The following is a 23,193-nucleotide window of genomic DNA, read 5'->3' as shown; positions in this document are numbered from 1 at the left end:
AAAATGTATTATTGGCATGCAAAACCTTAAATTAAAGTGAATAAATGAAGACTTGGCACATCACTTCTAAAAGGTTGCTGACCCCTGGCATAGAGTTTATTGGGGCAGTCCTGGATGCCTTGTTGGTCAGAGCCTCTCTCCCAACAGACAGGTTCGAGACCCTGAAAGGGCTCATCGACATGATCACAAGGTTTCCAGTGACAACAGCCAAAGTGTGTCTCCAGCTCTTGGGTCACATGTTGGCATGCACATATGTGGTCCGTCACGCCAGACTCAGGATGAGGCCCCTCGAGCTATGGTTGGCCTTGGCGATCTCCCAGGCTAGAGACAGGATGGACAAAGTCCTCACTGTGCCTGAACCGGTGATCGCCTCCTACGATGGTGGTCCTCCCCGGGGAACATTCTCCACGGGGACCCGTTCAGAGGCAGGCAATTGATGGAACTGGTGTCCGATGCATCAGACCTCGGGTGGGGAGCCCATGTGGGGAATATTCAGATCCAGGGTCTGTGGTCTGCGCAGGACCTGGCCCTCCACATAAACGTCAGGGAGCTCAGGGTGGTCTGGCTGGCATACATGGCCTTCTGCTCGCACCTGAAGGGCCAAGTGGTCAGGGTTCTCATGGACAACAAGGCCTCAATGTTTTATATCAACAGACAAGGCAGGGCCTGATCCTTTGCCCTCTGCCAGGAAGCCCTTAGGCTATGGGACTTCTGTATAGCCCACGACATTTGCCTACAAGCCTACCACCTACCGGGCTCCTGGAGCTCGTGGGCGGATCGCTTGAGCAGGGACTTCTCTTAGTATGAGCGGTCTCTTCAGGCAGAGGTGGTGCACAGCCTTTTTCGAGAGTGAGGAGGTCCCCAAGTGGACCTATTCGCTACTCGGCAGAACTGTCACTGTCCCCGGTTCTGCTCCGGGGGGGGCTGGGAAGGGGTGCTGTCTCCGATACCTTCCTCCTGTCCTGGTCAGGCTGGTTCCTCTATGCCTTCCCCCCGTTTCCGCTGATAGAAAAGGTCCTGGAAAAAATAAAGGCCCGGGTCCTCCTGATTGCCCAGGCAGCATTGGTATGGGACCCTCACGAGCCTGACAGCCATTGCCATCCCACCCAGACCTGCTCTCCCAGGACCAGGGCCGCTTCCTTCACCCCAACCTAGCGGCACTCCACCTCACAATGTGGCTGCTCAATGGTTAGGCTGGGAGGAAAGGACGTGCTTGGAAGGAGTTCAGCGCATCCTCTTGGAAAGCAGGTGACCCTCCACACGCCGAGTCTACAGTTTTCCCGATGGATGGCTGAGCAGGGTGTTTCCCCCGTGGCTGCTCAGGAAGTCCTCGCAGCTGTTCATCACCTCGGCCGAGCGCATGAAAGGTCGGCCGATCTCCACTCAGTGGCTTTCCAACTGGATCACCTTGTTATCTGTGCCTGCTATGACCTGGCGGGAATTCCCCCGCTGTCAATTGTGCGGGCACACTTGACTAGGGCTCAGGCCTCGTTGGCTGCCTTTTTGGCCCATGTCCCCATTCAGGACGTTTGTAGGGCCACCACATGGTCTTCAGTTCACGTTTTCACTTCGCATTATGCGATCGTCTCCCAGACCAGGGAGGACGCCGGGTTCGGCAGGGCTGTACTCCGTCCCGGAAAATTGTGAACTCCTACCCACCTCTAACAGATATAGCTTGGAATCATCTATTGTGGAATATACCTGAACAATCACTCAAAGAAGAAAAGACAGTTACCTCTTCCATAACTGGTGTTCTTCGAGATGTGTTGCTCATGTCTATTCCACATCCCGCCCTCCTTTCCCTCTGTTGGAGTTGTCTGGCAAGAAAGAACTGAGGGTGTGGGGAGCGTAGCCCCCCTTATAGCACGCCAGGCAGGCACCGCTCCAGGGGTTTCTAGGGGCGTTCCCCTACGGGTACTGCTAGGGGAAAAACTTCCGACACTGGTGCACGTGGTGCGAACGCACACCTATTGTGGAATAGACATGAGCAACACATCTCGAAGAACACCAGTTATGGAAAAGGTAACTGTCTTTTCCCATATAAATTGCTCTCTTCTCTCCCCTGACTCTCACACTTTCATTTAAAAAAACCCAAACAGATAGTGCTGCTGCTGGAGCTGTAGTTCTGTCTTGAGTGGACAAGTGCAGTGTCAGCACAGTTTAAACAGTGCTGAAATTTCAGGGCTCATGGACGAGACTGGGACAGAAAAGCAACTATGATGTGCAAGTATTATGTTTCTCACTCTACAATTTGAGCATTGCATGTTTGCCACCTAACTGGTTTCCTTGCCTGGCTCTGCCATTTGGTTGTCTTTCATTTCTATTGAAGATCATGGAAGCTGAACAAAAGTAGTTTATTTTCTGTTTCAACAAGTGTAATGCATGCCAGTAGAGACCACCCACGCTACCCTCCGCTCCACGCAAGACCCACTTAACATAGGGCGAGTGGGTAGTGTGCGCGCCCTCTTCACTGGGCTGAATTTCACGCTTTACGAAGCAAGATGTTGTGTCTAAATGAAAGGGGAAGACGTCACTCCCTGGATGTTTTTATAGCTTCCAAAAATAGCTCCAGCTCTCAGCCAGAATTAACGTAGTCGGAATTTCAATGAAAAGCCTCAGCATAGACTCAGTACAGCTTCTTGGAAGTTCAGATAAGTAAGTGCTGCCTGATTCCTCCCACATCCTCACAACTCCACCTGCTGGCAGCCAGGGGATGGGTTGTTGGATAAGACAGGAGGGCCCTCTCATTCAGCAGACAGAGCTTTCGGAGTCCAACATGGAGACCGAGCTCATTAAAATTAGGAGACTGAAATTTGGAAGAATAAACATGAATTAGCAACTTGTGCTGTGTTGAAACAGCACAATCACTTGTGTTGCTTGCCAGATTGTTGAGTCATAGCCTCCTGACCACTGGATCTCTAAGGAGCACTTGTTTTCATTTTTTGCCATCCAGTGCCTGGAGTTCAGGAATGGACTTGGCCTCTTATGCCGGGGAAGGGTGGGGAAAAAGTGCATCTGGGGGAAAGTTGATGGTTTTGACCTTTTATGTAGTGTCTCTAACCTTGATTTTCCCCACCGATAGCTCTCATTGACTTCAATGTGAATTTTGGGTGCTCAGCCCTTCTGGAAATCATGCCCTCTGTGTAGGGGTGATGTCAGCTTTGGGCCAAATTCATCCCAATGAATTCTCTTAAGCCAGTGAAGTTATACCAGGGATGAATTTTGTTTTGAGAGAAACTACTTTCTCTTTTATCCCAAATCAAAATGGAGATACTACAACTTAACTATCAGAAGGAAGTAGATATATGATACACACAGAGAGGAAATTGACAGTTACAATGGAGATAAAACAAGTGGGTTTTATAGTTCTGTTTTTTCAGTGGTTCTTGCATTATTATATTATTGCACAGGCAGAATGACCAGTGGAAGAAACACAAGCAGGAAAATTGGTTAGACCAGTGCAGATTTTCTTGTAAATAATAATAAAAAAAATACTAAGTCTCCCCTGTTTTGGATTGCCTTTGTGCATGCACAGTATTCAGCTGTGTTTTGCCAATATCTTTGTTACAAGAAGAAGGGTAATAAATACAGTGCCACAACTGAGACTACTACAGGAACACTACTAGGTACCTCCATTTGCCATTACTAGACTCTGCTGCCCCACACCCACTCCAAGAGGGATGACCCCTGTGAGGAAGTGGGGGAATAATTAAACACAGAAAGACAGACAGAATCCTTAACAGGATTCCAAAGGGCTGCATAGATGCTCATGGGTTAAACTTGAGAACCCAACGCCCAGGAAGCATATTCAGCTGTTTTATGCAAAGTAAAGGCTTGGCCAGCTTTTGGTTATAGATCGTTTAATTACCGAAAGTTAACACATTAACAGGAAGTTTCAGCAAACATTAGTTGGAGATACCCCTTTCACCAGAAAGAAAAGGAGTACTTGTGGCACCTTAGAGACTAACAAATTTATTTGAGCATAACCTTCGTGAGCTACAGCTCACTTCATCGGATGCATTTGGTGGAAAATACAGAGGGGAGATTGATATACACACACAGAGAACGTGAAACAATGGGTTTATCATACACACTGTAAGATGTGTATGATACACATCTTTTACATAGAGACTGTCCAGTTTGACCAATGTACATGGCAGAGGGGCATTGCTGGCACATGATGGCATATATCACATTGGTAGATGCGCAGGTGAATGAGCCTCTGATAGTGTGGCTGATGTGATTAGGCCCTATGATGGTGTCCTCTGAATAGATATGTGGACAGAGTTGGCAACGGGCTTTGTTGCAAGGATAGGTTCCTGGGTTAGTGGTTCTGCTGTGTGGTGTGTGGTTGCTGGTCAGATTGGGGGGCTGTCTGCCATCATGTGCCAGCAATGCCCCTCTGCCATGTACGTTGGTCAAACTGGACAGTCTCTACGTAAAAGAATAAATGGGCACAAATCAGACGTCAGGAATTATAACATTCAAAAACCAGTCGGAGAACACTTCAGTCTCTCCGGTCACTCGATTACAGACCTGAGGGTGGCTATTCTTCAACAAAAAAAACTTCAAAACCAGACTCCAACGAGAGACTGCTGAATTGGAATTAATTTGCAAACTGGAAACAATTAACTTAGGCTTGAATAGAGACTGGGAATGGATGAGTCATTACACAAAGTAAAACTATTTCCCCATGTTATTTCTCCCCCCCACCCCGCCCCCCACTGTTCCTCAGATGTTCTTGTTAACTGCTGGAAATTGCCTACCTTGCTTGTCACCATGAAAGGTTTTCCTCCTTTCTCCCCCCCCCCCCGCTGCTGGTGATGGCTCATCTTAAGTGATCACTCTCCTTACAGTGTGTATGATAAACCCATTGTTTCATGTTCTCTATGTGTGTATATAAATCTCCCCTCTGTATTTCCACCAAATGCATCCGATGAAGTGAGCTGTAGCTCACGAAAGCTTATGCTCAAATAAATTTGTTAGTCTCTAAGGTGCCACAAGTACTCCTTTTCTTTTTGTGAATACAGTCTAACACGGCTGCTACACTCAACCCTTTCACCAGATTACCTTGTTAATGAATGATTCTTTAAGCAAGAGAACACTTTGGCGTAAGTGCAGAGAGATGGCTGACAATTCATTAGCATGTTTCCTCTTGCATGCTTCAGTGACAAAAGAGAAACAAACATAGGGACCCATCAGGTTTAGACATAGTGGGCCCAATTCATCCCCAGCATAACTCAGTTCATTTTATCTATTAATGTGGGGGGTAGGGTTGCCAGGTATCTGGTTGTCTACCAGAAAGTCCAGTCGAAGGGGGACCTGTACAGTGGCTGGTCATATGTACCAGACACCAAAAGTCTGGGTGCTGCATGCGGGGGTTGGGTGCCAGGTCATCAACCTGCACCAGCCCCTGCTCAGCTAGGGCCATCACCTACCGGCGTCTCATGGGCGGGCAAACTCCACATCAGGGGCTGTAGCCCCAGAGCAGAGGGATCACAGCTGAGGGAGGTGAAGAGGATTGAGCAAGGAGGAAAGGGAGATCAGTAGGCTCGAGGGAAGAGGCAGAGCAGGGGCATGGCTTTGGGGGTGAAGAGGCGAAGCAGGGAGTAGTGGGAGCTTCCTACACTCCTGCTGTAGTGTCCGGTTTTCAAAAATTAGAAAGTTGGCAACATTAGTGGTGGATGAATTTGGCTTATTTATTATTAATACTGTTTTTGTTCAATATACAAAAGTTGCCTTGTGATTGCGACCTTTCTCGAAGAGACCTCTGCTCATATGAATACTGACAAAGCAAACATAAATGACTGTGGAAGTTGAGTAGGAAAAGTCCCTTCTTAATGATAAAGAATGAGAGGTTCATGCTCTGTGTTATACAGAACTTTCAAAGGTTGTATGTGGTTTAGGAATTGGGGGGAAAAATGAGTTATGAATTTCCATTACACTGCATAGTCCTCGTCTGAATGAGCAAACGTAAACATTGGTGTCAAATACACTAAACAGTGAAGCATAGGTCCTGTTCAAAAGCAAACTTAAAAACAAAATTGTTGCATTTCTTTTGTGTGTGTGTTGTCTGTGTAATTGTATCTTTAATAAGACTAAGGACGTGAATTAGTATGCATAGAAATATAAATAAATACTTTTTTTTTCTTTGCTTAGTGAAGAGTGCTCAGCAGTGGAGTCTTGAAATAGAGTCTGTTTTTGATGTAGTCAGCTCAAAGCCAGTTGTTGGTCTCATGACAGTGAACATTCCTAAGTTGCAAACACAGCAAACATATACTGCAGAACTTCCTCCTGGAGAAGGCAGAATTGTGCTGCTCGTAAACATCAATAAGGTGAGGGGGTGAATCCTGAACAGTCCCAAGTAACAAAATGTTTCCTTCTGGTTGCTTGAAGGAAAATGCAAGATGTCTCCAGCACAGTTTTAATTTTCCCATTCACTTTCCTCATCTCTACTGTATTGGCTCTGCCTGATGCCTTTCAGAGCAGGGAAACAGCTCTCTGACCTTCTCACAACTGACTCCTCCATTAGGACACCAAAGAGCAGTGTGGATGGAATATGTGGCATTTCACTCCTAATAAGTGAGAGACAAAGAGAGCGGTGATATCGTCTTTTGCTTTTGTTGGCCCGGAAATCGTTGTGCTGGTGTTAATCCTCCATCCCATTTTTGATGTTGGGACAGATTGTGTAGATTATCCCACATATTCCTACTGTGGGTTTCTTTCATCTTCCTCTGAAGCATCTGGTACTGACCACTGTCAGACAGGATACTGGACTACATGGATCTCAGGTCTACTTCAGTATGGCAGTTCTGTGATCCTGTATGATAGCACTATTTCCTGTCCCAGACCATAGTTTTCTGGACATATAGGTACCTGTCGTAGTCAGGATGCAATATGTTTGGCCCTTAAAGGAGGAGGAGGGAAAAGCATTCCTCATACAACCAGTAAGATACCTTTGGGTAACTAAGGGAAAACAAGTCATGTATAGAATTTGGCTAGCCAGGAGGAGGGTGCAAAATTAATGAAGTTGCACCTCTTTCACTAGTTCTGAATTTAGTCCCTTGAGTTGAGGGATCCTTAAAGACATGTGGAGTGTCAGAGAAATGAAGCATTCCTTGGGAGAGGAGAAACACAACTGAAAATGGATGAATAGGTATAAGCCCTAGAGTTAGAATGAACAGAAGCTCCTTCTCTCTGACACTTCTCCCATCCCTCACCTCGCAGTGGGTGAAAGGCTAGCTACTGGCAGGGTTAATGTACATAAATTCTGATTTCACTTCCATGTAGTTCCATAGTGTTTTGTGCTTATGTTTTTAGGAATTCTATTAAATTTGTCCTGTAAATGTAGTTATGAAATTATTAGAGAGACTCCGGAGAAAAAGGTCAGCCTGTGCTGAGAAGTAACGGGCTTGTATTGGGCAATGAGCCCACGAAGAGCAAAATGGAATAGTGGTTCTTTCCTGCACTGAGATCTGGACCTAATGGAGGTGCCTCTACAGAACTGAACTTGACAGCAGCAGACCTGAACCAGGGTCCGGCAAAAGCTGATCAGAGCAGGAGCTGGTGATGCTGACTTCTTTGGAGTGGGGAAAAAAAGCTGAGGGGAGCCTCCTCCCATTTGACCACCACTGAATCTAATTGGATTTGTGGGTGTGGACTCTGTTGAGAACAAGAATCCTGGACTCCTGACACACCCAATTAATAACCTCTGAGACTATGGGGGCTCTGCCATACCCTTCATACATTTTTCTGGCTTTGGTAATTTAATTTTGCTGGGTAACTTAAATTTGTAGATTTTTTTTTTTCCCTGTTAAAAGGTATTTGGTTTATATTCTGAAGGACTCCCATGTGTTGTGTGCGTGGAGAAGAAACACCTATTAAGGTGAATGTGGGAGTGGAGAGTGGTGTATGTGGCCATGGTTGATTCAGATGTCTTAATTATTTTGAAAAAGAGACTATTATTGACCGCTGGCAGAAGGTTACATGAAGAAGTACAAATATCTAGGCTAAAGGGTTTTGTTTAAAAACAAACTTTAGCCTTTAGCGAGCCTTTTTACTCTGCAGTAATACATACAGTGTGATATGAAACTGAACATGATTTTGTGCTTTGGTGCATTTCCCCCTCCCCTGCCCTGGGGAAGAAATTGGTTAACAAAATACAACTATGAGCCTGAGAGTAGTTTGTGAGGAAAAGGTGCCCTCAGAGCAGAAGCAACTGTATTGTTATTCTTTGTACATAAAGGGCTTTTGCTGCATGAATTCACAGCAGCTGATTTTACAAGAGACACAGCAATGTGTTGTTAAGTATCCGTGAGCCAGACTGAGCCCATACTCTGTGCAACAGATTTGCATGGTGTGACAAACAGCAAGGAATGAATTTCTAGTCAATGAGAGCTCACATCAGATGATGATGATCTAGGTCCGAGACTGCTCAAGTGGACTGTAACAACCTGAGATGTACAATAATCACCCTGAAATTCACTGCATAGTGTTTTCTTGCTGTTCTGAAATTGTTTGCTTATCTGCTAATAGATGGATATGGGTATTACATCATTACCAACCAATAAGAAAGCTCCACTTGTGTCTAGCTTTCTAAAGCCACTCCATATTTGATGATGCATGATCCAATTTTTATGCTTCAGTTTTTATCCCTTGAATTTCCCGCTTAATACTCAGACACTATTGCTTAGTATAATTCCAGATCATGGAAGCTGAAATAAGTGGCTATAACTTATTAGGTCTGGGTATGGCTACAGCAAATCATATTACTGAGGTGTTCTTTGGCCTCGTTTTATGCAAAAAGATCCCGACACTTCTTGCATTAACATCTTTGTTGATCCTTCCTTTGTTTGGTGCACATATTACTGCTTTCTTTCCCCAATTTGTGTACTGAACTGGTGAATGCTGCTCATAGTAAGTTATAGAACTGGGCAGCTATAATATGCAGTTGGCAAGATATAACTATATGAAATGGATGCTGTTAACCTTGCTCCATCTCTATTGGGAAAACAAGATGATACTAAATCACAGGAGGGAAGTCACTTTTTTTGTTTCCAGAAATTAAATCAATAAAAACTAATATGGAGGAAAAAGTCAAAGGCCTGAAGCCTCAGAAGGGGATGGATCCTCCTTCTTTTATTTAAAAGCTCAATTTAACTGAACCAGTGAGTGCAACTAACATATGACCAGGATGATACTTGAAGAGGTGGCTGCAGGTAAATATTTAGTTTCACACACAATAGATGAGGGAGGAGGTTTTCGATGGTACAAACAGCAGTTAGGCACCTAACTCCCATTCCCATTCAATGGGTATTATCATTATTATTATATTGTTGTTTTATTTATTAACAATGTTTGTTACAATAGTGCCTGAGGGCCAGCCAAGAATGGGGCCCCATTGTGCTAGGTGCTGTATAAACACAGAGTAGGAGACAGTCCCTGCACTGAAGAGCTTACAACTCAAATAGACCAGACAGATAGAGGGTGAGGGAAGGGCTAGAACACACAAGCAGGGATGGGGTAGAACACACCAGCAGGTCTGATGTGAGAATGAGGGAGGGAGAGAGTGAGGGTGAGGGTTGAAGCAAACAGCCAATCAGCCCAGAGCAGAGAAAGTCCAGTCCAAACTGCAAAATTCTTTGACTCTCCAGAAGTCGCTGCTCTGGCTGCTTCTGCTCTGACCAGCTGGAGTCTCTGACTGTCTCCTCTGCACTTTTCCCCCCAAGGCCATGTGTTGGGGGGGGGGCAGGAGGGAGGAAGGGGAGAAACTTCCTGGATTCTAGTGCCCCTGTAATGGGGTGGGTCTCCCCTGTACAGTTCTGGTGCGGTGGGGAGGGGTGGCCCTGGCTGGATCCCATTTCATCCCCTTATACCCTGGGGCCCAGCTGCCATTTATGTGTTTGAAAATCTCCTACTGGATGCACAGTTGTTATTGTGAGACACATGCCTAACTTCACACAAGTTGTTCTGACCTTAGCTTCTAATTGTTTTTTGTTTTTGTTTCCTTCCTCCTTAAGAGTGCTACAGTGCAGACTTGGTGGCCTAGTGGCCATGGAAACCAAACTGGATATGACATGACAACAACTTTCAACATGGGGGCAGGATACAAGATTGAGAAATTTTCAAAGGTACATAAATCCTCTCGATATATGTTAATGTTAGGAAGCTTCACTGAATAACCCAGTAGCTCTCAAGCAGTATTAGAAAATGTTCTGCTGGGTTGTAATTTTTTACCCAAGACCATTATTTAGAAACAGGATTTTCTGTAGCCCTAGATATAAGGTAACTAACATGCTGGCATGTTTGTGCCAAAACCTGCACTTCCAGTCTGACTAGGAGACAACTTGCAAACTAATTTGAAATTTAAAAAAGAAACGGTGTTATTTTTGTTTTTAAAATTCTCAAACTTGGGGGAAAAAAACAACCAACAAAACAAAAAGCTCTTTGTTTAAGCATTGTGGGATTTTGCTTGTCATCTTCAGGTGTGATAAATTATATTATGTAATGAACATGAAATTTACCATTGATGGTTTGGTAACACACATTGAAAAAAAACTTGTATATAATTATATTTAATTTGTTTTTAAAAAGAGAAGTTTATTTGGAATTTCAATGTATAAAACCTTTGGGATGTGTTGTGAGGCACAAATCTGAAGTAACTTCAATTACTAGAGCACACCGGATGTATTGAAAACACACAACTTTATGCTTCCCAGCTTTCAGAGGAAAGCAGTATCTCAAATTTGAATGCCTAAGTAGCAATTAGGTACTTTATTTTACCCAATGTAACAGATTCTGTAAAGTACCTGTTTGTAGAAGAAAGCTTTTTCATTACTTACTAGGATGTTCAGAAGATTTGGGGCATTAAAGAACCACTCACAAATCTTCAACCTATTCAAAAATTCAGACAAAATTAGACTGGGTCCTACATGCTATGAACATAAGGAAACTACTAAATAAATCTGTACATTTGCTAGATGATACTTATGTGTTTTGCACCACTGAAAGTTAGTCCAGAAGCTCTTCTCCTGCAAATGCTGTTCATTATAGTACTTACTACTGTGAGATTGTTATACCAATAAAATAAAAACCAGCAGGTTCTTATTAAAGGGGAAAAGGCAAAATGCCACATTATTGTGAATACAGAAAGAATCATCGTAAGCAGTTAGTTATAGCTATAACATTCCATTCAATTTCAGATTTATTCACACACACATACACACACACACACGTGTTCTGCAAGGTTGTTACCATAGTTACCAGCTTTAGAGTTGCTCATTCCAACCACTGGCCAGGTGGCCTGGACGTGAGGAGGGAGCAGGGCCTTGTCTGATGCTCCTGGAAGTTGGTTTGCAGAATCAGACCCCAAAGTTCTCACTTTCTAGAGTCCATTTTTAATAGGATTTTCTTCCTATGCCAGTCTATGGGAATTGCTTCATCATGCTGTTGCTGAATCAATCAGCAGATGGCACGTTCCTGACGACTCCGTGCTGCCAGATGTTATCTTGTTTTTTGGTTCTTCCATTCTTGAGGCTGTTGGGTGGATTCCAGTCTGCCCTCCACAGGTCCTCTGGTTATTTCCACTTGACACCTTCTTCGGCCGATGGACATTGGATTCTTAGGCTGGCACCTCCCTGATCATTCAGTTATTATCCACACCAAGCATCCATCCACATACATCCTCTATCTCTATTTTAATCACAATTGTTAACAAAGCGAGATGAATACAACAAAAGAGCGGGGAGTCTCTGGGTGCTGTTTCTGTTACAGAGTATTGCTTTGAGTCTCTCTCGGTGTGAGTAGTTGTCGTTGTTACAAAGAATTGCTTTGAGAACAGACTCTGTCTTAGAATGTACTAACACAATTAGCAGCTTGCAAGTTTCACACACAAAGGGAGAGAAACAGTACCAAAACCCAAGAGACCTCTTAATTAGTAATACCCCGGAATTTAAACTATGGGGAATCAAACTCATTTGTGATTTTAATACAGAACTTCTTTAATGTGATCCAACAAGATGCCCTGTTGAAGTCAGTTCTCATTGTCGTTAACTTCCATCATGATCAGTCCTGCTAAGTGTTAACAGAATTGGGCCCAAAGTTTGTGTTCAGAGTGATGAAGATAATTCATGATCAATATTTTCAGTATAGTTCAAAATGTAGGTTTGAGTTTTTTTATGTGCAACAAGATAAGCTCAGCATGGAGTTTTGGAAAGTGATTTTAGGCTTAGAAAACCATGCTGTAGGAAATAACATCTATATGATCTTGTGAGCAAGCCACATAGAATTGGAGAAGCAAGGTGATTCCTATTGGGCAGGTGTTTCAGGAGCCCCCATGTTGATGCATGGCAGAATGGTCACTGGGATTGACTGCAGTACACAGGACATTGTTGCTCCTTTTTAAGAAGCAAAATACACCTCAAAATACCTGCTGAGGTATGGCCTAAGGGCTCTGGCCCTTAGCGAGCAGGCGGCCCCCACATTGGGCCATATTGTACTGGCTCACATGGCAGCTGGTCTTCCTCCCTGGCACTCTGTAAAATCCTGCCCTGCAGCTGCACAAGGAGGAAAGGCTCCATATAATCTCTTCCCATTCTAGCACATCCCAGGAGGATTTGCTCTTATGCCAGCAAACTGGGATTTCTGCTGGGAAGGAGTAGAAGAGTGGCAACATTCATCCAGAAACTCAGGAGTGGTTCTGGAGATATTAATAGGGACGGATATATTTCTAAAAATCATAGTGAAGTTTTTAGTTTCATTCCTTTGCTGCGCTTGTAAGTGAAATTAAGCTAAAGTATTTAGAAATTACTTTTCTGTACTTATTGCACATCCACCTAACTTGGGCAGGGAGAGAGACAGACACACACATTCTGAGTAGCGTTACACCACCTTTGCAGCTCCCCAGTGTTAGGGCTGGTGCAACTCCCAAAGTAAGTTAGTGCAGTCTCCAAGGCTGTTCAGTGGCATCCTACAGCCTCCTTCTCCCTCCTTTGATACACCTCTCCTGCCTCTGTCCTGCCCCTTCACTGAGGGCAGCATAGGATCATCACACCAATCCTACTCTGAGGAGAGAACCCCTCTGAGGCAGAGGAATTCCTGCATGATAGGATCTGTCTGCTTTCCAGCCTCTTTAGGCTGCAAGTATGGCATAAACAACTCAAAACATGGCCAAGAACCAGGCTCAGAGTCTTATTTTTCCTTTTCTATAGTTTAAATTGTTTGGGTTAGAATTTATTTCTCAGAAGATTGCAGAATAAAATCCTAGCCAAAAGCCAGCATAAAGAGTAAGTGTTTTCTGGAATGTGGGAGTTCCTCTGTCCAGCTCTGTTGGTTATCCATAGCCTCTTTCTCCCCTCCCATGGCTCCATCAAACAACTTCTTGCCTCCTTAATTCTCTCTTTAGTCTTATTGAAACCTCTTGCCCTCCCTTCTGTGTATTTGTTTTCTGAGATCTTTCTCTTTCCCTCCTCGTACTCATTTCTGCCTCATTATCGGAGCTTTTTATCTCCATCCTGCTGCTGTTTTTAATATTTGGGTTTTTTTAACCACCAGATTTTTAGCATCGCTCCAACAGATATTTCCTGTCTGACTCTGTCTAATCCATCTTGGCATTTACACTACATGCATCATCATAGTATTCTAGTATCTTGTGCTCATTTATTTAGTATCCTAGCTCTAGCTCTCTCTCCTGATTTTCAGCTCTGGGCTTCTTCTTCTTCCGTTGTATCTTTCCCACCTCTAAATGCCCAAATCTATTCCACAAAAAAAGAACATCAGCATATTCTGACTTTTTTGGTTCCGCCAGATCTGGTTTGCTTGACAAAGACTCGAAAGTCTTTAGCTTGTCCCATAGTCTGGTCACTGATTGATTTTGATGGTGATACGAGCTGCTGAGTTGTGTGAGAGAAACTTTTGTTTATCATTTTATATTCAGGAAGCATAGTGGGAAACAACAAATTCCAGGAATGGGTAGAATGTGTCAGTCTTAAGGCTAAGTTCCTCATAAAAGGAGAGCCAGAGAGAGAGACTGTGGTAGTTCTCAAGGGGCCAAGGACTTCGTGTCATCTTGTTACCCCCTTGCCACCATTGAGAAACGGACTTACTTGTGTTTAACCTGGTGTCAGCTCCTTGACACCACCGGTCTTAGCCACCCAAACAATCTCCTCTGAGCAATGCCAATCCTTATTTTACCTTGAAAGTTAACAATAGGCGGATCCCAGTCCTTGAGCACCTTTGAAGTGTTCTCCTGTAGAGTCCAACCCCTTTTCCATTGAGCACTCACAGAAATATCAGGTCTGTTGTTCCCAAGGAAACCGTATACATACTAGCTTGTATGATTCAACTCAGGATCAGCACCTTGTTTAGTACCACAGCACTGAGATATATAGTGGTGATAATCATAAATTTATTATCAAAGATTCAAGATTTGAGAGAGAGTGAGTAAGGATAATGGAAACAAAAGGGTCACATATGAAACAAAATTACAACAGACTAAACTTTAACTAGCTAACCTCCATTCTAAATAAGTTTATATCGCCTCAAATGTCTTCTGCAGTGTTTCAGCCAAGGCTTGGATTAAGATCTCGTTTTCATGAATGTAAATGCACTGCCTGTTTACTTCCTAGGTGCAGGATAAAGGGGTGCCTCCTTGCCTTCTACTTCTGTCCAAGTTAATTATCTGTCCTCATGGACAATAACCCTCCCCTGTCTGCTCTCGTTGCTTGTTTTTTCCTGCTTCTTCCCTTTTGATTTCACATTCCTCTGTTGATTTGGTATGTAGATGTGCAGCCATTGTGTTGACTTACAATGCTTAATTTAAATACCAACAGAGAGACAGGTGAAAAAACATCTCTTGTCTGACAGAAAACCTGTTTGCTAACTCTGCCTTGATACAGACGTTACAACACATTTTCAGTATACATACTTAACTTTACATAGTATCTGTCCATACATTTCACAATTATATTAATGACCAGTGTGATCCTGGCTTAAGATCTCATATGACATTCTTAGGGGAACCAAAATATACATATCAGGTTATTCTTTAACCTTCTTGGCCAGTTGGCATTGAGGGGTTCATGAGTCACAGAGACAGATGACCTTCCCCAAAAAACATGAAGATATAGGGCTGATATTTAGTTCAGCCAGTGATGAACTTGGCCTTCTGTACAGAGGTGGATTAAGGCAGAAACTGTGGATCTGGACCCTGGGCTTGTGGGAAACCCATGGACTCTTAAAGTTTGGTTTCAAAGATCCATGAGGTAGGAGCCTGCCACGGAATGTGTTAGGATCCATCCTGGAGACTTAGGCGCAATGGCAGTAGGGAGTCAAGAGTGCCATGGACACGTTGGTTTGGTGTGGAGGGACATTTGTGGAATTGGGGACTCTTTGGTCGTACTGGATCTGAGCCCCATTTAGCCTTAATCCACAGCTGCTTCTGTACAGTATTATAGTTACTATTGTCTATTATTTGTATTGCTGTAGCATACAGGAGCCCCAGTCACGGAGCAGGAGTATGTTAGGTGTTGTACAAACAGAACAAAGACTGTCCCTGCCCCAAAGACCTTACTATTTGTATACATATGAAACAGTCGTTCAGGATTCTGCCCCATACTGTAATATTTAGGGCAGGCTTCTGCTTCTATTTTTCCTTGTGTACGTTTTTGTCGTTAGTTTGACATAAGAGGGGTCAATCTGTAACAGATGATCTGTGACCACAAGTTTGGTTTGTCATACACATTGCCTGCATGAGGATAAAATTTAATCATTGCACAACTTGACTTGAGCACCAAATAGGAACCAAGTAGCGCAAAGTGCTTGTTGTTTCTTTTCTTGCCATATGAAATACTGTTGTGTCCCCCCCCTTCAGTATTTGTATGATTGCTAAGATTAAAGTATTTCACAAAATAAACTATGGGCATTGTCAGTGGCCTTTTGAACTCCAGCCTGTGCTTGATTTGTGGAATTAAAATGTTTACCCCAGTTGGTAAGTATCAATTGTATTTATTTGTATTAAGTTACCCCTACTGCTACATTCCTAGTATACATACTCACCCCGACATATGTCCAATACATTTCTAGAGCTTGATATCTTGAAAATGTTACAGCAAATAAAAATTTAACCTTGATGGAGTGCAGTTTAGTAATTTAAGGTTAGGCCCCGAGAGCTAGGAAATCCCCAAGTTCTGACATAGACTCACTGATTTGGTTTTGTTGGATGCAGTTCCTCAGTTACTTTTCCCTCACTTCATTTGAATTAATTTCACAATTCTTTGTCTCCTATACTGAGCAATAGGAAGAAACACCTGTAGTGATACTTGTGTTGCATGCACAAAGAGCAAACGGGGATATATTCTTTTTAATCTCGATGACTTGTATCAGAGTAAGAAAAACAACAAAGAAATAACAAGAATAAAATCTTCCTGAAAGAGAGAGAGTCTCATTCAGTAACATTCTGCAGCTGAACAGGAACCTAAAATGACAGCTGTCTCCCAACTGTTCCTACTGTGGGTAGGGAGACACCTCTGACCTCTTCATTCAGTCACATAGTTAAGAACATAAGAACGGCCATACTGGGTCAGACAAAAGATCCAGCTAGCCCAGGATTGTGTCTTCTGACTGGCCAATGCCAGGTGCCACAGAGGGAATGAACAGAACAGGTAATCATCAAGTGATCCATACTCTGTCGCCTATTCCCAACGTCTGGCAACATAACTATGTAACTGCTCATTTCCATATTGCCCCAGAAGTCTTTACTGTACAGTTGTCAGTGCAAACAAAATATTCTTCAGCACAGTGTATTTACTTAGCCCAAATAAACAGTCCCCAAAACAGTGCAGCGCTCTCCAATCCTGTTCTTCCACTTACAGGAAAAGGATTAAAAAAGCTTGCATAGTTTGTAATGCTCTATCCACAAGCACAGATCTACCAGATGTCAGGATGAAAGGGGCGCTCTAATGGATGTGCGGGCCTCTGCTTGATGAGTAATTCTACATGACCGCAGTCAGGAACAGCCTTGCCTGTAGCTTTATCTAATCTAGCTGTTGTATGTCTGAGCTGGTCACCATGGTATCTTAGTGCTGAACTGCACCTATTCAAATAAAACTAAGCTGTCCAAAGGAGCTCCCCTCTCCTTTGGATAGTTGCCATGGGAAAGATGTCATTACTGGGGGAACTGGCTTTAGTAAAAAAGATGGGTCTCACATTTTGATCTGAGTGGTCAGACTTGGGCATAGTATCATCTTGTCTGGCAAAGAATTCCACAGCTGGGCTCCTGCAGTCTCCTTCCATAAGAAGAGAAAGTGTGGGTAAAATACAGTTAATGTTTAATCTAATGCAGCCTCTGGATTTCTCTCACTGATCTCAAACAGGCCATACGCACGTCTGCTGCAGCATGAGCAGTCTGCGCACATATGCATGCTTGCGCTCTCTCTCTTTCTCTCTCTCAATAAGCCAGAAACTTCAGGCAATTTTCTGTTTCAAGCTCCTGTTAAAATGAAAGGAAGTTGATATTGTGCATAGATGGTTTAGCAAAACGTGCACAATGGTTTCATTTGAAAGACCTGTGCTGTTATACTTTTACCTATTTTAGAAATAGCTTGATAGTGTACTAACAAACAAAAGATGTAACTGACAATTCCTGAAGGTGAAGGTTAGGTTTTTAGATTGCTTTCTTTATATTTTTCATATAAAGCATCTGACTGCTTTAAAAATGCATAAGTTTCAATTCTCCACAGGCTTATTTTCGAACAGTGGAACTGGTTGAGGAGCCTATACCTGGTTCACGAGGTCTGAGTTTCTACTTCAGGATCAACGGACTCCCCATCTTCATTAAGGGATCCAATTGGATTCCAGCAGATTCTTTCCAAGATAGAGTTTCCTCTGATCTGTAAGTCATAATAAATATTCTTTAGATATTGAATACTAAGGGCCAGATTCTGCCCCTCCTTATTCATGATGAATAGCACTCACTCTGTGAGCAGTCCCATTGACATCAACAGTGGAACTATCTTCAGTGGAGAGTGTTATTCAATGCAAGTAAGGGGAGTAGAAATCAGGTCAATAAAGGGGAAGAGATTTGGCTCTTGCACAAAGGTAGTGTTCTGATTTTGTTGATGGATGAGTTCAGGGAGCCTTGGTGGTATTAGTAATCCTCAGAGCCTGATTCTGCTACCCTCAGGTAGTTAGCAGTGGGACTACTTGTAGGGTAAGGTGTCTACTCAGAGTGATGAGGTTGGCAGAATTAGGCCCAACATGATCTATAAATGTCATTCAGGGTGCCATAAGGCATCTGTTAGTTTTTTCACTCTTTCTCAACACGTGGATGTATGAGAGAAAAAAGACTGAGATATGTTTCAGAAATGGTTGGAAATTATTAAAATTCAAGGTAATATATTTATAAAATGGTAAAATCTAAAGGGAAAAGAAGATAACAAATCAAAGGAGCTACTTGGGTAAATATAGTGTTTAATTTTTTTTTTTTTTTAATAAAACATTTTTAAAGGGTGTTTGACTCTTTCTGGGATAGAACCTTAAGACCCAGTTCTGCAAACGCTTGTTACTGAGTGTAGTACTTACTACCACGAGTAATCCCACTGGTTTGGTAGCAGGATTGAGCCCTTTTATTTGCAAGAATTTAGCTTTGGGAGTGAAGTGAACATTTATACAGATTTCTAGGGTGTCAGAATAGTCTTTCTGTCAAAGTTACTAGTCTTGGCCTGGCAGCCAATAATATACATATATATATATATATATATATATATATATTTTAAGAAAAAGGATAAAAGCCCGTGTAGGTTTCTCCTGGCTATCTAGGGAGGGTGTAATTTCATATAACTCTTAGCTCTCCTGATTTAATTCTCTTTGTATTGAACAGGTTAAAGCTCATCTTGCAGTCCACAGTTGATGCTAACATGAATGCGCTTCGTGTATGGGGAGGAGGAGTATATGAGCAAGATGAATTCTATGATACCTGCGATGAACTAGGAATAATGGTAAAAAATAAACAAGACAACTCTGCTCCTGTATTCCAAATTGACAAGAAAATAACAAATAGAAAATACTGGTGTATGAGCAAGGCAGCTGAGTTAATAGTGGTACAGTAATCTGGGCTAAATTTTCAAAAGGAACTAGTGATTTCTGGATATCCACCTTGAAACAATATAGGGGTCTCATTTTCATAGGACAGGTGCTCTGAAAATCAGGGTCCTTTAAGGTCTCACAAATTGAGTACCCAAAAGTTAAAAACTTAGCCTGTTAACGTTTGAATTTCCTTTTGCATGTGCATGTCTGCACAGGTGCGCTCTAACATCTCGACCTTAACATTAAATTTATCTTGCATGTTGTTCTTTAGTTTCTAGTGTTTGTTTGTTTGTTTAAAGAAAACTGGAGAGGGAAAAAAAAAAAGGGGGAAGGTCATAGGCCATGGGCAGTAAGCGTCTGCTTATAGGTACAGCACCTTCCTAACAGTTATCCTGCCTTAGGCCATGTACAGAATATAACTGCTGTTGTTATGCACCAGAAATGTGTCTAACAAGAGCACAGTTGCAAAGTTAACAACTGTCACCTTGCGCGTTAGCAGGAATTGAATTTAAGACCTCCAGAGCTGAAAGCATGAACCACTTGAGCATGAGCCTGTGGTGAGGGATGCTCAGAGCTGTCACAAAACTCCCCAAACAACACCTAACCAAAACAAAGTGCTGCAATGCTCGTGCAATTCTTTCTCCAGAAGAGAAGATGAGAGATAGAAAGAACCACACATGACAGACGTTAGTCATGTTGATTAATGAACTGCTGGAAGATGCTCAGATACTACAGTGATGAGTGCCCAAATAGTGTATCAAATAGAATCCTCTGTGGATTGGGTACAAAGGATGACTTGTCACATGCATGAAACAGTGGGCTACACAAGACACACAATTTTAAATATTTATAACTTTTCCCCCCTCAAATGTGGCTTACTTTGGCTTTTTTTTCTTCCACGTGGAGATTGTAGGACCTTTTACTCATTCTGATTACTTACTCATGTGAGAGCAGCACTGCTGAAACCTGTGGGAGTACATGAATAAGTTCTCAACAGTGTGAGCATTGCCTGCAAAATCAGAATTAGCTACCCTGCTTATGGTTCCAGCTATTTTTGAATAATCCCATCAACAATTAAGGTAGTTGCGCTTTCCCTTTTGTAAAAAAAATTTATTTCTGTTTAAAAAAAAAAAATCCTCTTAATCTCAAAACAGCTGAAGAGATTTAATTCAGACTTTCCAAAAACTTTCAACTTTGGCCTGAGACCAAGCATGGAAAATTTCAGCCCAAAAGGAATATTTTGGGGAAAGCTGTAAGTCAGTTTAAACCTGACTGTAGTGGGAACACCTGGTGCAAACACTGCGGTGAAACTAGATTCATAGCTCCAACTTACAAGACTGTAAATACACATCAGTGGTTTTTGATGAAACTGAGTATGAGTGAAGCTTGAGTTGTGTTTGTTATTAGAATCTTGAGAAGTGTGCCTACATCTACCATTCAGCATAACACACGGGAAAATGGAACACTATGATTTTCGCAAGAGAAACATTACATTAGCATTGTATATGAAAGGGTCTTCTTCCCTCTGTTTGTGTATATGTCCGTGCGTAAACATTCTCTCCTGAGATTTGCCTATACAAGAGAGAAAATTCTTAGATATTCCTTACACTGAGACCAAATTATTGGAACTTGGTGCCTAAAACTGGGCACCTAAATCTATTTTGGTCACCTAAACAAGGGCCCTGATTTTCAGGGCTTCTGAGCAGCTACAGTTCTCTTTGATTTGTAGGTACTCTAACCTAAATAGGATATTTAGCTCCGTGCCCAGGCAGAACTCACTGGCCTTATTTAGTAACCTAAATATTGATGTAAGTACCTAAAATTAGGTCATCATTCTGAAAAAATTGAACTTTGATTTTAAAGAGAGGCTTCTATGAAAATCAACCAAGAACATTTTTAATATTGATGAATATGAATCTTCTACTTAACTTGCCTCTCTTGCTATCTTATAAAGAGTTGGAAAACGATTCAAGTCAAGTCAAGTAATGGGATAATATCTCAAGGAAAAAGGAAGTAACAATTCACTGGAGCTAGTATGCTAAATACCATCTTAGATACTTTTGAGACATGCCATTATAAAGGGTGTTTGTCTCTACACAATCTCCGATGGAGCCTGCACAGGTTGTATTTTTTTTATAAGGCCGGATTGTGCACTGATTTTTGCACTTTTTTCCATTGTAAAGCTTCCGTGATTTTGCATTTATTAATGGATTTTTTAAAAATTTGTTTTCAGATCTTTTAGGAAAGACTCACTGAATCATTCATGGAAGGGCATCCTCTCACTGCAGGAAGTGCTTAGCTGGCTCTCATCTTTCTGCCTAGCATCTTGTCTGGAAAGGTGAGACCCCATGTAGGGAGCAAGGCTTTTCCAGCAGTCATGTTTCTGTGACAACATTCTTCAGTAGGTCTTTCCCTTAGCAACCTGACAATGAAAATACAGGATCTATTAGGAATCTCAAAAACATGGAAACTTTAAAAGGAAAACAGGTTGAAACGGATATCTTACTCTTTGGAACAAAATATGTTCAGTTTTTTTGGAATTCCTTTTTTTGAGACACTAATGAAACAGCTTATTTGGGTCAGGAGACTATGAAATTACAGGTGATTAATTCAATCAATGTGTAATTCATGTTGGTTCATTTTCATTTTTGCTGATAATCATTAAAATGATGTTAAAATAGTTTAGGGTGTTTCTTATTTTTTTTTTTAAGTTGTCATGGAGATATCTGCAGGATGTAAACATCAAGGAGGGAGAGAAATTGTCTGGGGTAGCCCAAGAAGGTAGAATTCATTGTATTAAAAATAAGCAAAGAAAAACTTACTTTGAACATCAGGAAAATATTTCTGATTATGGTATCTGTGGAGTAGATTGTCAAGGAAAAGTAGCGAGTTGAGTCAATTGAAACTGGACTGGACAGAACATTACAAACTATATTGTATGGAATAATCTTGCACTGGTTGTAAGGGAATATAGATAGATTAGGTGACATAAAGGCTTTTCTCAACACTTTGTCATTGACCTTAGAGGTTTCTTGCAAGATGTTTCTATTTATCCAGGCTTTCTCTGAAGAGATACATTGAGTTGTGGGAGGGTCTGGGTTTTCCCCCCACTCTGATGGATGGGGGATATCACTTCTTTTCTCTCAGTGTTAATTTAAGTTGATCTTGTGTTTTATGTGTTGTGTTGGGAAGCATGTCTGGAGTATTACAGTAGCTGTACTTTTAAATAATAACAAAATTAAATAAACACATCAGTGTAATGACTTTCTTCTGCTAATAGGCAATGGGGATTTGTTGCTCTACTCATGGGTGTATGCAAAACACGCTGTAAAAGCCATAAGAACTTCATTCACTTATGGACAGAGTCTTCCACCTTCGCTTATATTGAGTAAAATATGGCTTCCAAGTATTCTTATTGAAAGCAATGAAGCTACTTGCAAACCATGAGTAAGCTGGAAGAATCTAGCTCATAATGATGAAGAAATGGATTAAAACATTAAAATCGAGGAAATCAACTCTGGGGGTGTGTGTGCACGTGAAAGTAGAGCTCATCTGGGACGCATCTGTTTTGGTGATACCTCCAGTATTCATGTACTGTGAGTAAGTTAAAAATTTCTACCTTATCTGCTGTTTAAGACAAATAATTGCATCTGAACTGAAGTCCATGTGAACTGAAAATCATTTATTAAGGGTAGAAAAATATTTGCTGACAGGTTTTGTATTTCCTTTTTCTTGCTCTATAGATTTGGCAGGATTTTATGTTTGCATGTGCCCTTTACCCAACTGACCAGAACTACTTAGAATCAGTAAGAGCAGAAGTTACTCATCAGGTATGTTGTTCAATAGTGTCAAGGACCCGTATTTCAGTATGCTTGTATTGACTAACTGTTTAGTTTCTGTTGTTCATTGTCTGACATGAGTTTCTTTAAAGACTGCAGTCTATTGTGCACTCAAGTAACAAACACACACACAAGCAAGAAAATGGAGTGAGCCTGTAGAGAAGCAAGGCAGAACATGGTGGGCAGAGGAATGTAGAGGTCATCCTAGGGGTAACATGAGGTCTCCCTGTCCTGTCTTCCCACTCTACATCTCACTTCTACTTGTACATGTTTT

General features: G+C 42.0%; 1 protein-coding gene across 4 annotated transcripts in view; it reads left to right on the top strand.

Annotated features, from left to right (window-relative positions):
- The window catches only part of MANBA (mannosidase beta), a 76,692-nt gene that overhangs the window by 25,365 nt on the left and 28,134 nt on the right, over positions 1-23,193 (top strand). For all 4 annotated transcript variants that reach the window (XM_038398461.2, XM_038398458.2, XM_038398456.2 and 1 more), the window contains exons 6-10: positions 6,160-6,335; positions 10,020-10,130; positions 17,736-17,887; positions 18,875-18,992; positions 22,824-22,910. In XM_038398461.2, coding sequence (XP_038254389.2) covers positions 6,160-6,335; positions 10,020-10,130; positions 17,736-17,887; positions 18,875-18,992; positions 22,824-22,910 — 644 coding nt within the window. The remainder of the gene's footprint in view (positions 1-6,159; positions 6,336-10,019; positions 10,131-17,735; positions 17,888-18,874; positions 18,993-22,823; positions 22,911-23,193) is intronic.

The sequence above is a fragment of the Dermochelys coriacea genome, chromosome 4 (assembly GCF_009764565.3).
Source record: "Dermochelys coriacea isolate rDerCor1 chromosome 4, rDerCor1.pri.v4, whole genome shotgun sequence".
Classification (NCBI taxonomy): Eukaryota; Metazoa; Chordata; order Testudines; family Dermochelyidae; genus Dermochelys; species Dermochelys coriacea.
This window is presented reverse-complemented; position numbering and strand designations above follow the sequence as displayed.